We start from the raw sequence: 18,201 nt of genomic DNA on the forward strand, positions 1-18,201 counted from the left end.
AACCGTGTTGATGGTAGAGTAGCATGTCCCTCCCGGAAAAGCCAGGTGACAGCAGCCTCTTCGCAGCTAAATAGTGATTTTAAGGAGGGGAGAGATGTGGGAATGCACATGCATTCCGATATCTTCGGAGTGGCCGTGCGCTTATCACACAATGATCATGTGCTCGCTCAGGGAGGGTAGTGTGGGGAGGGCACCTTTTGCTGCTCCCACTGCCTTTCACGCTTGGCCACGACGCCACAGCCAAGCCACCCCTCGTTCCTCTTTGAACCGGAGAGACTCTCTCCCCATCGCACAGGAGGAGCACTGTTCCCCCAATGCATTTTTTTTTTCTTTCGGCTGACGAGCTTGCGACTGGCCGCAACTCAACTCAGTCGCGGAGTCACACTATGTGAGCGTGAACTATTATCAGCCTCTTGTGTGTTTCTCCCATAACAGCCCCAGGGGGCTGTTATGCAGTGAGCATGGCACCAACGGCGTTGAGCGTGAGCGAAAACTCGCTAGCAATCCCAGCGTGACGCATGCCGCACTTCCACCAATCCCAGAGCGTCGCGCACCCCATGCTTTCTGCCAATCATATCGTGGTGCCACAGCATCCACGGCAGCAGCGGTGCCGGCCACCTTGGCGGTAATCCAGAGAAGAGTCAAGACCACACACACGAATCTGAGTGATACCCCTATAAGAAAAAGGGTGCACAGGCAGTGCGATGGTGCAGCTGGTGATGGAGAGGGTTGCTTGCTCGCCCGGTGTGGAAAGCTTTGCTAGGCACAAAACGTGCTGAATGCGCACATGCCTCTGGACAGTTTGCTCTAAGCGAAGCAGATTACCGGTATGCTTTGAGTAATCCGGTTTAAAATGCATGTGTTTGGGTAGGGACTGGGAGAAATTTCGACCGGCAATTCAAGTAATGTAGCTTCGTCATAACAAGGTTTTACTGTGATTTCAATAAACTGGTTTCATTCGAACGAGGGAACAGTGTGAAAGACGACGCAGAAGAGGCTCACAACAATCACATATAGCGCTTACTAACAACAGTTGACTAATAACAGCTGTTAGTCAGCACTACATGTCATTCTTCTGCGTCCTCATCTTTCACGCTGTTCCCTAGTTAAAGACGTTCAAACAACTAGCCACCACGTTCACTTTATTGGTTTCACTCATAACGAGAGTTTACTGCACCTGATCAATTAATGCATTTATTCCAAAAAAGTCTGTCTCCAGCGCCCCACATTTCGCAGAGACATACCAAAAGTGCAACTTACAGACATCCAAAACATCAGCCAGGCAGGAAGTTGGAGCCCGAGCCAGGAGCGCAGCCACCAGCACCAGGCAGGCATCCCACACCAGCTCTGCACCCATGACTCGCTGGTGCTGCTGCTGAACAGAGGTGAGACAGATGTCCTCTACTAGCGCAAGAGTTTTCAACTTTCAATGACACTCTCACAGTGTCCTCACATTTTCAGTGAGATACCACATCACTGTGGAAGGGCCTTCTCAGAGGGGGTTGCATGCACTGACCATAATAAATGTGCACTGTGCATTCTTCATATTACAGGGGCTACTAACAGACATGCTGTGGTGTATGTGGTTCCTTTACACACAAAGGTACCACAGCACTGAAAGTTTATATTTCAGATAAAGTAGTCTATCCTAGAATTGCCAGGAGCAAATACTGTATTTCTTCAATACATGGCGGGGTTCTTTCCCAAGATCTTTATCCTCTAAGTGACCCACTTCCTTGTATGCAAGTTTAAGGGTTCAGTTTCTGTTTCCAATATGGCAGCAGCAGTGCTATATTTTCGGTTATCTATTTTTTTAGATGTCTTTGCCAACTGCATGTAGCAACTCAACTAATAAACTTTGGCAGGCAAGGCAGTAATATCATCATCAACAAGACATCGCGAAAACAATAGACTGCCTCGACCACTGGTGGACAACAGTTTTAGAACACGCTAGAAAGTAATGTTTACCAGGAAGCGCTTATTTGATAAGGCTTTTTTTTTTTTTCTTCCTAGGTTAGATGAAGAATGAACTGAATTTTCTGAGTCAGGTGTAGACACAGACTGACTTTTAGAGACATTAAAAGTTCAGATACGCTCGATTATTTGGACATTGTTGCAGTGCCGCCACTAGCCCCCATGTACGTATAACGATGACCAAAATTTCAGACCCTGTGCGTCATTTCATGTTTTGAACTGCACCTGTGTGACAGTGTGAAAACTACGGCACTCTTACAATCAGAAAGAGTGAGGTTGCTGCTTGGCCAAGTTTCTAGCGCGTCCTTAAAACTGGAATTAGCGAAAGGATGCTGCTCTTCTGGCCTAGCTCATAGCCTAGTCAATCCACTTGCTACCAGCCAACTGGACAAGCCAAGCAATCAAGCTGTGATAACAATCTTGCACATTTTTTATCTGCAAATTTCATGGTCTATAGGTGGCATGGCTGTAATCCAGCATGGCAGACATTGATATGATTGCAAATGCTGCCTGGGCATGCATGTCCAAAGAAGAATAGAAAAGTGACAGAACTGCCGTAGAATGAAAGCTGCAAACACAATCATACTGCTAGCAGAAAGCAATTGACTTCTGTCCAAGTTGCCAGGCGGTGCAGATTTGCTGGAAGCGCTGACCGTACTTAACGCTGCCAATAGTGACAGTGTGACAATGGCCAAAACAGAGTCTAGCGTGGTTGCATGCAGACGTGCATACAAACAACACTGCATTCACATGCATTTCTGGCCATTTGTGAAACAAAACAGTTTTTTTTTTTCCCTGGCGAATCAATTTTTTCAGACTTCGAATTATTTAGTCTTTTATGCAATATCCACCGAGTCGTAATAATCTGTCAGCCACAGTACATATCGCCTTATATTATTGTGCCTACTCATTTTCCCTTTCTAGAGCCTCCCGGCTGCACCCTCACCTTATAATCAAATAAATACGGTATTTCAGGATGCATTTCACAACAAACCCATCTTTACCTATGCATGTCAGACAACATAAATGCATGGCAGAAGTGCACCAGTGAAAATAGCTCTTTTCTTAGTGAAATAGCCCAGTGAAATAGCCCTTTTCTTAGTAATACATAAGAGAAGTGATCTATTAAAATTTAGCTTCATCCCCCCATTTGTTACTCCACTCATGAATATTTTTAAGAGCTTAAGTGATAGCTGATCATCACTCGAGTTAATTTCATTAAATGTAATGCAATTGTTGGCAAACGAGCAAATTTTACAGAAAATAGGAAAAAAAAGCAATGGGCCACGCATACGCTGCCTTGAGGAACGCTAGAGATGACCGGAAAATAATGATGCTGCTGCCCATCAGTCACCATGTGTTTATTGCGACTTGTCAAATATGCTGAAATCCAGGATGCAAGAAAGCTGGGAAGATCGAATCACTTTCTACTTGAAAATTAATTTGTTATAAGATCACGCTTACGGGAGGGCACCGCGGTTGAAGCCGAGTTCGGGTTTGCGTGCAAGGAAGTTCGGGTTTGCAGGCGAAATTGAGGAATGGCGTAAGCTTAAACTAACACTGAAGTCAAAGTCGCATGCGCTTAATCTTCCCTTCGTATGCACTTTACCTCCACTTCATGACGGCGTGCATCACAACGAGCGAATGCGAAACACAGTCATGGCCTCGATCATCGCGAAATTTCGCATAGATATAATTTCAATAAAGCACTACATACAGTAAAATTCTGGGAACAATCTTTCTGCAGTGTTGGAGAAATATTTACTTTTAGCACACAAACTTAACAGCCAAAGAGCGCCAAAGCGCACCCATTCAGTGCAAAGGCTTTTCAGTCACCTAAGCAACCCCTGCATGCCCACAACACACCGCCACCACACTGTTTCTTTTCTCCACCGTTTCTTGTTTGTTCATTCTGTGTCTCCTCCTCTTCATCCTCTGCAAGCACACCTCAATGAGAAGCATGCTCGTTACCTCACTTGTCTATGGGATTTTTCGGCAGCCGCATTATAATCAGTAGGGATGTGTGAATACTTGAATATTCGATTTCAAATTGAATGGTGAACGTTCGAATAATTCAATTGGTGAATCGAATGTCTAGTATTCAATTTCTCAAACATTCTATTTTTCGAATATCGGCACCTTCGGTGAATCACTTGGCCGTGGTCAGTGGCTTGGCGCATGCAACGTTCCCACGGCGCGCAATCTTTATCAGTACAAGTTTTGACCAGGTTGACCCAACCATCAAACGAAACACTTTACGCCATACGAACAGAGGGAACAACAAAAGCAGCACATGTGGAAAGCACGGAAACGTGTGAAGATCGGGCCAATTAGCCACAGGAAGGCATGCTGATCACATCGAAAACGCGAGTTCAGAGTTCACGCATGCATATTTGCACAGTTCAGAGTTTTCCAGTCCACATGCAACACAAAAACGAACTTGGCACACATGCTCACGGTAGTTCCCAGCTAGTCGACTGCTGACCCAAATGCCGCTTCAATGGCTGTCAATCTAACCCGTACAAGTGATCTTGCGACCGACCACTGATGAGCCACCCGCTGGAACATATTAGTGACAAGCTTTCCGTGATGGATTGCGTCCCGTTATCACATTGGCCGGGGGCAAATTTTCATCACGGCCACATCACCGCCAACTGTCTAGCCAGCTAGTTAGGCCTAATTGGAGTTGTCTGGTCAGGTGTCGAGGACTAAAGTTACGGTTACCGAATCAATGCAGAACTATTCACAGTAGTCGCACGACCCTCAGTAAGCCGACAAACCGCCTTGCCAACAAAAGTTGGTGCATGAGGTAACCGTTGGATATTCACGACCGCCATCGTTGCAAAATGCCGTACGGTGGCCCCTCATTCTGAACTCCGCGTTCGTAGGTGCACAACGGTCCTTTTCATAGCTTTAAGCGACCCGTCACGACACTATCTCTGAATTTACGTGGCGAGCTCAAAAATATCACGTGACTGCACGCTGACCCCCAGCTGCAGATGCATTTACACAGACGGCAGATGGACGTAGTCAGAAATAAAAAGAGGGGGGGGCAGGGGACATCGCGAGAACTTGCCATGGGCCTCTCGACTGGAGAACTCTTTACCGTCGGCGCCGATGACCGTGCGGAGCGGTGCCGAGTGCTGTGATGTGAGATTGCCCTTAACAAGCTGATGATAACCCACAGAAACCACCTGACATATAGAAAAACCCTCCCTCCTGTTTTCTGGAAGAAAACTGGAAAGAAATATTTTCTAAGGAATTGAAAATTGCCTTGAAGCACAGTATGGCCCACTATTAAACTGAAAACCCCATTGGTATCTAGAACAACTTCGCTATTCTTCAGCTTCAGAGGGACAAAAGCACTTAATTTTATTTGGCAGGCATTCTATCTACAAAAAACAATATTTTCTAGACCTTCGTATACAAACTGAGTTGTTCTTAATCCTGGCATACTAATTTGGTGTTCCCTTTATAACAGTAGAGCATACTATGCATCTCGATTCATAAGTATCCAAGTTACTGATAGCTAGCAAGATTATTGTTAAATAATGTAATTACCCTCCTGAGCATGTGCAGCACTGTGTTTCTTGCACAAAATTTGGAAGAATAAAGGTTTGTGTTAAACTTTTTTATATTTGATATTCCCCGATTCGATATTCGTCTTTTTTTTTCTTGATTCAATTCAATATTCAACTCGAAATCTACTATTCGGCAGTTGCACACCCATAATAACCAGTATTTCATCTCGCGCATGGAGTTCCATGTGAAGATAAAGGGAGTCAAAAAAGACTGCATCATATCCAGTCCTGCACTATAAGTGGTTACGTTTTTGGATGCCACCTCTGAAACAAAGTAGTTTGCCACCACTGCCACACGGCTACGCCAGAGTTTCTGCCTCGTTACCACTTTGCCCCGCAAGGGGGTGCACTCCCTGCTGTGCCTTTTTTGCCATAGCAATTTAAACGCTGCAACTCTGTTGTCTAAGCTTTAGTGCTTGCCGTCCCATTCTACCTGCAGGCATTTGAGCAGAGCGTGAAGCACTCCCCGGCAGTTGAGGCCAGCATCCAGGGCAAGCAGGCAGGCAGCCAGCGATTGCAGGGCGCAGTAGCCGTCCACAGGTGGCTCCACCCGCACCAGGAGCTGCTCTAGCACTTGCAGCTGCCACCGCACATCCTCAGTGCCGAGCTGCAACACAGAGTCAGATCCCTCGTTATCATAATAATTTGTTCTTGGACTAGTTGGCTAATACTTGACGATGACATTGCGGGGCAGATAAGACGGGACACAAAGAACAGAAGACGGGACATCACAGGTGCTACACTAAAAATTGAATTATTAGTCTCTTGGAAGAACAGAAGAAAACACACAATAAAATGCACATCGGCACAGCTTCATCACGGCAAACAAAAGAAATAACAAAACACATCTTGCTTCCAAATAGACACAAAGAAGTATTGCTGAAGTTGAACCTGCGCATGAACGCACCCAAAATGCTCAATGTCTTTCCTTGATCACGTTCACATCAGTCGTTATCTTGACCAAGTCAAGCACGGGCTTCAAGTTAAAGGGGCCCTGAACCACTTTTTATCGAAGTGGAGAAAGACATCTGAAGTGAAATAGACTATTTCAGAATCACTTTGCCGCAAAAAGCACTTCAATGCGTTCAGCAGAAGCGGAGTTATCGGCAATTAAACACCGTCTCCATTGTGCTCCCCTTCCTCCTCCAAAGCCTTGCACTGCGAAGGCTACGACGGAGACGTCACCGTGGTGCGCAGTTCAAATTTCTGATTTGGTGCCTACACCGCGCTAAACGTAAGCCAAACACGGCTGTCCTCAGAGAGCCACAGTGCGCTTAGACACTGGACTCGTGGCGGCATCTCACAGCAGCCGTGGTGTAGCCCGACTACAGCAACCAATAGCAGCCGCGTATTGAAGTGCGCATTATGACGAATAAAGCACACAGAAAAGAGCGAGGATCATAGGGTTTTTGAAACAAGTGTTCGAGAAAAAGGTGACTTCACGCTCCGCTTGCGAGCTCCACGAACCGTGTACGACAGCAGAACTTGGCTGAGATGTTCACAACAGCATATCCTACCCACGAACTATGTTATTTCACCAAACCCGAAGGGGGGTTCAGGGCCCCCTTAAGGCCCATTTCTGAATATGGGGGTTAAACGCATTAGAAAGTTAAAAGAACCAGCTTCGTTACATACACCACCAGCCAGTTTCTAGAGGGTTGTCTACATAATCATCATTATGATAACGACATGGTGGGTTGCACTGCTCCAGCTTGAATTTCAACTTTCACTTCAAGTGTGAAGGTGGAAATTCAAGGTGGAACAGTACATGCTACTGATAATGGACTTACAAAAGCGCATCTTGATTTAACATCATGTCCGTCAGATGAAGAAACAAGGATCATGTTCCATATAAGCTGCATGCCGACTCTCATTACCAGCACTCAGCTCTTCAGTCGAAGCTTCCAGAAAATATGCTCGCAAACATAGAAGGGCACTACGCTGCAGTAGTAGTGAGCGACAAAGGCGAGCTAATCTCGAGCTGTAGCGTGAGACACTCTTCACCAGAGGAGGCAGAGATGGCGGCGATTGCCCTGGCAATCACAAACCCATCAACCAGAATAATCGTCACCGATTCTAAAACTGCAATCAAAGCCTATGACACTGGTAAGGTGTCCAAAGAGGCCGCCAAAATTCTGCAAGCAGGCAAGGAGAACGTACCCAATGACCTAATTAGAATAATATGGGCGCCCGCTCATAGTGGACTCACAGGGAACGAGATCGCCAACGAGGTCGCCCGAGGACTTACACACCGGGCCCCAGCGCAGGCATACTACTCCCTGTCCAAAAAGCGAGACAACCACATACAGAGAAATTCTACAACACTATAGAATGGGCAGGAGAACTTTTCCTCCCCCCCATAGATATCTCACAAAGAAGGAAGAAGTAATCTGGTGAAAACTGCAGACGGGTACCTTCCCAAACCCGTATATCCTACACAAATGGCATCCTGAGGTGCACTCTTCGAAATGCAAAAACTGTGAAGGCATAGCGACCCTAAATCACATGCTCTGGGCTTTCCCAGCGCTAAACGGTCTACATGGGAACCAAGAGTCATGGGAATCCTCCCTTCATAGCCAGGAAGAACATGCCCAAAAACAAGCCATCTGTCAAGCCCAGGCCGCCGCCGGAAGCCAACTGATTCCGGCCGACGTCTAGGGGGGAGGTAGGCGGTGAAAGGGGGAGCTGCGTCTCACCCCGATCACCCATACTCTCTGACGGGTGCAAATAAAGTGCTTTCTCTCTCTCTCTCGCAAACATGCGCGGAAAATGTTGGCAATCGCTCGCATTTGGCAACAGATTTGTCTTTAGCATTCTCATGAGTGGACATTGAAAAAAAATGTGCCAAACCACTGACTCGGTGCCGACGCGAGCAGCATGCGCTTACGCTTCGTTCTTCTTCAGATCGCAGTAACGATCGCTCTTGGATCACCGCTACCCGCCCAAGATGACCACTGGTGCCTTGCTGCAGCCCCGTCTGCTGAGCAAGGGCCACGAATGGAAAGAGCCCATCAAGTTTTGGACTTATCTGCCACGCCGTGCCTGACAGTGCGGAACAGTCTCGACGGTCAGAGGGCAGCACCGGCTGACCTTCAACTACAAAAGCAGCTGAGCCGCCTTTCTCCAGTGGGACTCGGTGCCGACGCACTTTTGAAGTTCGTTTCCAAGCAAGATATTTTGCTTGGTTTCCTACAAAACCAAGCAAAATATCTTGTCGCAGGGTCGCAAGCTGAAAGATACTGGTTATGCTATCAGTGAAGATTTCTCGCCACGTGTGCGTGCGGAAAGAAAACAACTTATTGCATACGCCAAACAACAAAAGCGCCCTTTTAAGCTTCGTTTCAACCATCTTTCCATTGACAATAAGACGTACAGATATGATACAGATAGCAAAGAAGTCGTACACTGCAACTCGTAGCTAGAAGGGCCCAAGAAGCTCCGAAATTGCACTGATGCTGACCTAACAGTGATGGTGATAAATTGCCGCAGTGTCAAAAAAGTTGATGATTTCGCTTTTGTTACATCATTGTATCGCCCTAACATCATCAATGGTACCGAGTCTTGGCTCGATGATTCTGTGCCAGATGCCTACGTCTTTCCTTTGGGATACACTGTGTACCGAACTGACAGAAACACGCATGGTGGGGGTGTTTTCGTGCTAGTTGGAAATGACTTGCCAAGTTGGCCAATACAAAATTCATGTCGAACATGTGAAGTCGCACTGTGCAAGATTTCGCTGTCAACCGGAAGAACGCTTACAATAGGGTCATTTTACAGACCACACCTGGTCTGAACGCTGAGCCCATAGTAAACCTGTATGAAGAACTTATGACGACACAAAATGCTATTATACTGCTAGGAGGTGACTTTAATGTTGCGGATGTACTCTGGAATCGTGAAGAACCCACATTTTTCACGCACTCAGCATTGCACGACGCCCTGGGAAGCTTCGTAAAAGGCTTAAACCTATCTCAGCATGTGTTAGAGCCGACAAGGGTGTGCTCAGGCTCATCCAGCGTTCTGGATCTTTATTCACAAATGAATCCACCATTGTAAAGGATACTACATGTGTGCCTGGCATAAGCTACCACAAAATAGTTATATCTTCTCTCAAGTATCCACATCAGCATAAAAGTAAGCAGTCTCAAAGAAAAGTGTATTTCTACAATCAAGGCAATTACAGGCGCAATCCGAGATGAGCTAGACCTTTTTTAACCCACGTTTGACGTAAAATGCAGTCGTCATGACGTCAGTGATGCATGGTTGCTCCTGAGATCGAAAGTTTTAACTTTGATTGAGCAACACGTTCCATCGAAAATACTTAGCTCTAAGAGACTAAGGGACGAACCATGGATGACGCGTGAAATTCGCAGCATTATTAATAAAACGCGCCGCTTATTCGTTCGTTTTCGCAAGGTCAAATCAGTTGCCATCCTTAATAAAATTTCCGGACTTCAGTATTCTTTCAAGAGCAAAATTCGTCAAGCCAAAAAAACTTTTTTTGAGGGTATGGAAGAGTCCATAAAAAATAACAGCAAATCAATTTGGAAATTTATTCAGAGTAATCGTAAACAAGATATAGGTATACCGCATCTTCTTACGGTGGACGGAACTATTACGGACAATGAACACAAAGCTGTCGTCCTAAATAATTACTTCAAATCAGTGTTTCGGGCAGACTTGCCCGGAGATAGTGCCGTTTTGCCAGATGTTCACCAAGTAATGCAACCGATGGACGCAATTTCGCTCTCTGAAGAAGGAATCTTCCACCTCCTGAGCGCCATAAAGCCCAGCAAAGCAAACGGGCCAGACATGATACCTAACCGCGTTTTGAAGGAATGTGCACGCCCCATGAGTCGCCTTCTCCACCGTCTGTTCACACTTTCACTGAACATGGGAACAGTTCCAGACGAATAGAAAGTTGCAAACGTTGTACCGGTTCATAAAGAAGGATCTAAAAATAGTGTTGAACATTACCGCCCAATTTCTCTGTTATGCGAAGCATCAAAAATATTGGAGCATATTTTGTATAGCAACATAGCTAAACATCTCAGTGAGCACAGCTATTTTTTCCAGAACCAGCATGGATTTCACCAGGGCTTCTCCTGTGAGACACAACTGGTCGAATTCCATTTCGACCTTGTGTCCGCGATTGATAAAGGATCCGTGGTGGATTGCATGTTCTTAGACTTCAGAAAAGCGTTCGACCAAGTCAGTCATCGTTGCTTATCCTACAAGCCCAGCCCACTTTGGTCTTCCTGAAAATGTGCTTAAATGGCTGGAAAGCTACCTTTCTTCTCGTAGTCAGCTTACCATTGTCAACGGTTCGAAATCATCATCAGTTCCTGTCACATCTGGCGTACCGCAAGGATCAGTGTTAGGCCCCTTGATGTTCTTAATCTTCATCAATGACATATCAGAAGGAATCACTTCGAAAATACGGTTGTATGCAGATGACTGCGTTGTTTATTGCTCAATTGACACTCCAGCTGATATCGAAATTCTTCAATCTGATCTGAATAAAATTTCTGAATGGTGTAGTACCTGGCGCATGGCTCTAAACACAACGAAATGCAATTACATTCGTTTCTCGAGAAAAAAGCTAGACTCGCCAAGCTCCTATGTTATCAACAATGTCAGTTTACCGCATGTAAAGGAGGCCAAGTACCTTGGTGTATACATTACGGATACCCTGTCATAGAATGAACACATAATAAAAACCGCAAATAAAGCCAACAGAACCCTTGCATTTTTGGCTCGCGCTTTCCATGCGTGCCCTGAAGGCGTGAAAAAGGTCCTGTACACATCATACGTTCGTCCTATTCTCGACTACGCGAGTGTACTCTGGGATCCTTATCAACAGAACATGATATATTTGCTGGAGCGCGTACAAATCGAGCAGCCAGGTACATAGTCGGTGACTATCGCCGCACAAGTAGCGTCACCGCTATGAAGACCACATTGCAACTGCAGACTTTGAGTGATCGTAGACGGTATCTTAGGCTGAAGTTCTTTCATAATATTTTCCATGGGCGCTCTGGCATAGACAAAACTAACTACATGCTCGCACCACATTACATTTCGAATCGCCGCGACCATGCTTTTAAAGTTCGGGAGACAACTTCCAGAGGCAATTTGCTGATGTATTCATTTTTTCGACGAACGGCATCGGAGTGGAACAGGCTTCCTAAAAACGTTGTAAGCATCGCATCTAATTCTCAGTTTTATAAGTGTGTTCAAGCTCTATAGCACTGCTGTTACCTGATCTTGTACTTGTTTTGTTTTCTGTACTGTACTTCTGTACTTGTTTTGTTTTATACGGGTATCATACCTAGATACTAGCGATCTATTGCCTTTGTTTAACTGCTTGTAAAGCCTTGTTTCGCTTGTGTGACACTGTGTTTAATGTTTGCATCCACAAATGTATAAATATGTCTATATCCCACCCCCCCGCTGTAATGCTCTTGGAGCGAATGCGGGTTTTTGTAATAAATAAATAATAAACAACTTTCAAAAAACGTTGACTCACAGCGGATAAAATGAGCGAACGTGCCATGAAACTAATAAGTAAATATTACGGTAATGGACTCGTGAACAGTAGCAGAGGAAAGGGTGTTAAACCTAGAATCCGAGATGGAGCAACAGCATAATGGATAGTGGCGACAGAGCAAGCACCCTATGGAACTATATATCGAACACCAAGGAATGAAATCAAAAGATAAAAGCTTTATCATAATTCAGAGCACTGAGCAATAACCGTTCGAACCCATATTAGGGCATACGATTCTTTGAACATGCAGTTATAAGAGAAAACACACTGACGACGACTATTATCTGTAGCACCTGGAAATAGAGCAGAAACCATACAGTATTTTCTGTGAATGTGAAAGTATCTACAGTATAGACCACTTATAACGTAACCGCTTATAGTGCAGGACCTAATATAGTGCGGTCTTTTCAGACTCCCGTTAATTTTCCCATAGCACTCCATGTATACACATATCGCTTATAGTGCAGTTGCGGGAAACGAAATACCGGTTACAGTGCGGCTGCCTGGGAGTACGGAAGTCAGAGGAGACGGCGAACGCTCCCCTCAAACTGTGCGCCCCAAGAAGTGCTCGAGGAAGAAAGAGAGACGAAGTGGAGGAGAAGGGCGCGTGGTGCAAACGAGCAGCCAGTGAGGCTGAAACCGGAATCTTGAGTGCGAGTCGTGAAATATCACGGTGCGCATAGCGAGCGAGGGCCACGAAACTGCCGACGCCGGCCAACACTCGCTTCACGATGACGGCAGTAAACGAAACTTCAGGGAGCGGGCGGCGTCGGCACAGCACGGCGAAGGGCGCACACGGAGACCGTGGAATGTGAGGGAGGAGGGCCTCAGCAACTCCGCCGCTTCGGTGGCTCCCCTCGCCCTCCCTCGTAGCTCCCCCACTTTCGACTGTCACCGTGCGCGCCCGCCGCCTGCACGGCGCCGCCGCTATAGCCGGCCCGGCGCCAACTCCAAAGTTACGTTTTCTGCCGGTATCAGGAAGCGGCGTTTGCCGGCGTGGGCAGTATCGTTGGCCGGCCTGGGACAGCGCCGCTGCTTCCCTTTGCGCCGTAGCCGCAGCCAGCGTGCAAGGTCAACACGTGACTAGAAAGTAGAGGAAGCACAAAGGAGAAAGAACGGTTCACTGCCATTTTCTATGCGTGGCTACGGTAGCTGGCTACAGTAGCGTGGCTGAGACGTCAGCACGTACACGCATGTTCCGGCGCAACGCATAATCGGCGATCTTGCCATTTGAGAGAGGGTTAAATTTCTGCCGCGTTTTTTTTTTCTTTCTTTCTTTCTTTTTTTTTTTTGTTTTGTTCGCACGCGACATTGAGGGGTCTCTCCTAAGCTTTTACTCTGTCGCGGTGCCGGAGCAATGCCGTTCGGAGGCGCCGCCGCGTGATTTGGTTCGAATTAACGAGATTCGACTGTAAATTGAATGCAAACGTTCTAGCCGCATTCCTCGACTGTCGCATACGTGTGACGGCTCGGTGCACATGTTTTGCATATGTGCGGGCCTTGAATATTGTTGCTTTGGTTATAGTGCGGTACCACTTATAGTGCGGATATTTGCGACTCCAGCGACTTACGTTATAAGCGGTCTACACTGTATATAGAAGTAAATAATTATTAGGGCTTAGTTGCTCTGTCCTTGAGCTTTAAAGATAGTCAAAGAAAAGTAAATGAGCTGGCGGTGGAATAGAGTAAAAGATGGCTTAAGTCGTATAGTTAGCACACAGACAGTAGAGCAAAAACAAGCTCGCAACCCTTGCATACACCTTCTCACACTGCTTTTTCATTGTGAAAGCAGTCATATTGTTCTGACCCCTGTTATCTGGATCATTTATGATAGCGATCTGCTGAGCAAATTTTGTGCAGCTGTCGTGGAATAATGTGATAAATACTGCCTTTTAAGTCACGTGACTTCGAACAGCATGCCAACACAGAGGGAGATGTATGACAGTGGCGGCCAGGTCACCACGGCGAGCAAAATAAGTCCAAAAGAAAAACAATGATCTCTTGTGTAGCGCCTTCTTTTGCGACTGTGAATTTTATTATGGAGCATCTGTGAGAGTATTACAGTCGAGTCCCTCTACAACGAAATTCATGAGACACGCGAAAAATTTCGTTGTGGCAGAACTTCATTGACACGAAATTGGTATGTATATACGTATGCCAAACGGCAAAGCCGCGAACGAAACCGAAACCATCGTCCAAGAAATATTCGCGATGGCATGGGGGCAAAGGTTGAGAGGTACCGAAGGCAGTCGATAAAGTGTCAACTTCACGAGAGAATGCATTTCGCGGCGCTGTTACAGCATTTTCTGTACATTGCAGCCGAACGACTTAACGCGCGTGCCCAGCCGATCGCGAAACACTCATTTTGCGGCACTGAAGCGGTTTGAATATCACAATTTCACTGCATATTAACGACAAAGTCGGCAAGCTTGGCAAGCTTGCGCTTACTGGAAGTTTTATTTCCAGAAGTTGGTCAGACTGGATTTCTTATGCTTCACGGCAAGCAAAGGAGTTACGCGAGTTTCACAGTACGTTATGGTGCATCCACACGAAGGACCGAATCCGGATTTGTAGCGGACTGCGGACGACAATGCCACAGGACCGTCCGGCTGCAAGCGCATCCACACGGCGGATGAGGCCCTAGCAGACGACAGCGCCACCGAGCCGAATTACTCTCGACCGCAGCCTCTGCGCTGGCTAGCAGCAGACTGGTTTGAGAGTTTCTTCCTACAAAATGAAGGGCAGCAAAAAGCGACGTTTGGCGGCGATGGCTGTTGTTCTGTCAGAGATTGACTGAGGACTTTGATTTGTTTTCACAAAAACGGCAGTTGTTGGAGGAAAGACTGCATGAGAAGGAAAGAATTGGGGGTCCAAAGCCTGCTCTACGACGAGCTCCTGAAGACTGACCTCGACGAATACCGAAGGCTGCTTCCTGTAAGCAGAGATTAGTTTCTGCAACTGCTGTTGCACATGGGGCCCTGCATACGAAGGGAGGATACCGTTATGCGCCGTTCTATATCGGCGGAAACACTGCTGCAGGTCACACTGCGGGTATACCTTGCTTCAGGTAAGTGTCACACGTTTCCAAGTTATTACGGAGAGCGCCGTGGTAAATGTATATCGGTTGAAAACCGAGCTTGGTGCTGATCGAAGGACCGCTCCACAAGTGCCTTCAAGCGCACTCGTGTGGTAGCGTACAAGCTCAATCGCGCCCGAAATATCCAATGCAGATCCAGAGGGTTCGCGTGGAATGGGTATCACGAGTGCACACAAGTTTTGTATGGCTGTGCTGTCGACACCGACTTTCTGCATAAACACGCATGAGATAGTATTGATATGTTTACACTTAACTACACCACTGAGTGTGATTGGTTTTCGCTGATACTGTATTTATTTACTGCTCTGAAACAACCAGATATCAGATGTATTTGTAGATGTCCTACTTTTTTGTAGTCTGCTAGCGAGCAGTTGACTGAGATTTTTTTTTTTTTTTTGCATTGCAGGAGAGAGTCACTATTCCTTGATTGTGACTGATTGTGACGGTGTCAGCATAATCTGCACGGCCGAGGTCCCACAAAGTGGGAAACTCTTCCACAATGTGGATGAAATAAAAGGCTGGCATCCCCGCACAAATTAGTGAGCGACATCAGGAGCTATGAAGCACTGAAACCAGGCGCCAGCAATCAAAGGACTGATGCTGACTGCAATGCGGCTGTCCTCGAGCAGGAGAGAAGTGTACTGGTTGCCAGACACTGCCGGTTTATAAGTTAAAGCTGCGGCTTTACCCCGCCAGAATCCAAATGTGAAAAACGGCTTGGCGTTATCCATCCGCACGGCTCACAGAATAGGCGCTGACGAGGCGAATCGCTGATGTGAGGTCACGTGACGCGCCGTCCAGCCCTGCAAATCTGGATTCGGTCCTTCGTCTGGATGCACCATTAAAAGAGCCATCGCAATGTCATTGTCATGGGTTCTGATAATTTTTCTGATGAGGTGAAAAGGGTCCATTACTTTCAAAGCAGTCGCCGGAGTCAGTCTGCCTAGCAGATTGTCATTTTCCCCAGGCAATGAGACGTTAGCATCTTGTTGACAATACCGCTCGGGCATTATCTTCAAAGCAATCTCCAATGTGCACAAAGTGAGCGCCCGCGCGGGCCTCATCTTCAAAGCGATCTGTGATGTGGGCAAAGTTCAACTAGTGCCGGTAGAGTCGTGTGCACTGTGCTTTTGATGTTTAGTTCGCGGTGAAGCGAGAGACGGCACAGAAGTCAATTCGCTCGCTGCTATTGCCGCGCCTTCTCACTCCAGCATGTTGACACTGAGTTTCCGCAGTCATCGAGCGAGATGTGTTCATGTTTACCTGTGCACGCTTGACACTGTGCTCGATAATTTATTTAGCGAATGTTTACAAGTTTATACAGCCAATAAAACTACTATCCTTAGTTCGTATAGCTGTCTACTAATCTGCAATCGCAATCGATGCTTCGCCTTAAGTCAAAACTGCAACATTTTTTCCTTCGGCTTTCTGCCTCGGTGATCATATGTGCCTTCTCCTCGTGAGAGAGAAAATTTAAGCTTCTTCATTGGCATAGCCATTTCGCCCGGACACAGACCACAGAAAACGGCAGTGATTGTGGTCATTCCGTGCAGTCTCACGCAGGCGCGTGATGACCACACGAGGCTATAGATTGCAGTGGCGCAAATCGGTACTTTGAATTTGATTTCGTTCGCGAAAACCTCGTTCAAGCAGACATATGATCGTCACAGCTTTGGAAAGGCCTTCTAATTTGACTACTCAGCAGTTCCAATTTCAATTCAGTCCCAGTTTCGTTCTCGAAAAGTTCATTGAAGCGGAAATACCGAATAAAACGCCTTCGTTAGAAGGGACTTTTTTTGTATTACTTTCTATGGGCAGCTGACGGGGAATCGGAAAATCTTCGTTGTGGCGGAAATTTCGTTATAGCGGCATTCGTTGTAGGGGGATTCGACTGTAGCAGAGACTGGATCAGAACTCGTTATGTGCGATCAAAGAATTCAAAATCTGCCTCTTATGATACTGTAATAATATTTATTTTTGCGCGCCATTCATTGACACTAGCTTCATGTAAATGAACATCTGGAAAATGACACAAAATTCGAGGGCACGCATTTTCCGGGAAAGAAATATGGACACTACGCTGCGAAGTAAAATTTATTTTGCTAGGCTACATGGAATATTCAGTTTTACTTGGCTGTAGAAGCTTCCACTACACAAGAAATAAGATTGTGTGTAAAACAAGCAAGATTGTGCATGCAGGCCCCCCAATGAATTTTGTGCAGGTAAGCTCATGCATCTGCAAGTGCACGGGTGCGCGGCAGTTAGTTTTGGTATCATCTTGTAAACTGTTTCAGTTCGTCGCGCTCGCAAAAACTGATGTCTATCTGGTTTATAATCTCTCAAAAAGTCACCGCTAGATGCTCGCTCATTCATTGCTCACAGGGGTGCAATTACAACTGTCCACAGGCTGGCGTTGGTATTACAAACGATTCCGCCATATACAAACAATGGTGCCATGCCTGCATTTATTTTCTTGAGACTTGCAAAAATTGATCGCCCCTCGTTGGCAATGAAGGATTACTGCTTTCGACCAGTTCGGTTTTTCTGATGGGCAGTTTTTTTTTTTGTGTTTTTTTTGCATGCGCTTACATACATGGTTCGATTATGCTATGGACGTGCACGCTGGTTGCTCTTCTGCAAGTGAGTCGAGCGGCGATTCGTTCAACGTGGACTACTGCCCAAGTGCCGAATCAGAATACATCTGTGCCGAATCAGAATACATCTATTTAAGTGTATCTCCTTTGTTATCTAAGTATTTATGCAAGCCCATCCGTATTCATGAATAAACAATGCACGTTTACCCAGGGAAAGATTTGTCACTTTATGATCACACTAAAAAATATATTGTAAATTTGTTTTTTACATAGGCAACTCTGAAGATTTAAATCTGCAATGAAAAAAGTCTACCCCAGGGGATCGCATTTCGCGGAAAAAATTTACCCTCAAAGGTTTAAAGCTGCACATGGCTACCAAACATTGACAGTTATACAAAAGGAATT

At 46.1% G+C, this 18,201-nt stretch overlaps 1 protein-coding gene across 2 annotated transcripts in view; it reads right to left on the minus strand.

Moving 5' to 3' along the window:
• The window catches only part of LOC119445344 (focadhesin), a 377,760-nt gene that overhangs the window by 303,712 nt on the left and 55,847 nt on the right, over positions 1-18,201 (minus strand). The window contains exons 7-8 of one of the 2 annotated variants that reach the window (XM_037709656.2): positions 5,989-6,162; positions 1,261-1,372 (exon numbers count right to left, since the gene is read on the minus strand). In XM_037709656.2, the coding sequence (XP_037565584.1) occupies positions 1,261-1,372; positions 5,989-6,162 (286 nt within the window). Of the gene's footprint in view, positions 1-1,260; positions 1,376-5,988; positions 6,163-18,201 lie in introns of both variants that reach the window. The other variant, XM_037709655.2, reaches the window with a different exon arrangement.

Source organism: Dermacentor silvarum, chromosome 3 (genome assembly GCF_013339745.2).
Source record: "Dermacentor silvarum isolate Dsil-2018 chromosome 3, BIME_Dsil_1.4, whole genome shotgun sequence".
Classification (NCBI taxonomy): Eukaryota; Metazoa; Arthropoda; class Arachnida; order Ixodida; family Ixodidae; genus Dermacentor; species Dermacentor silvarum.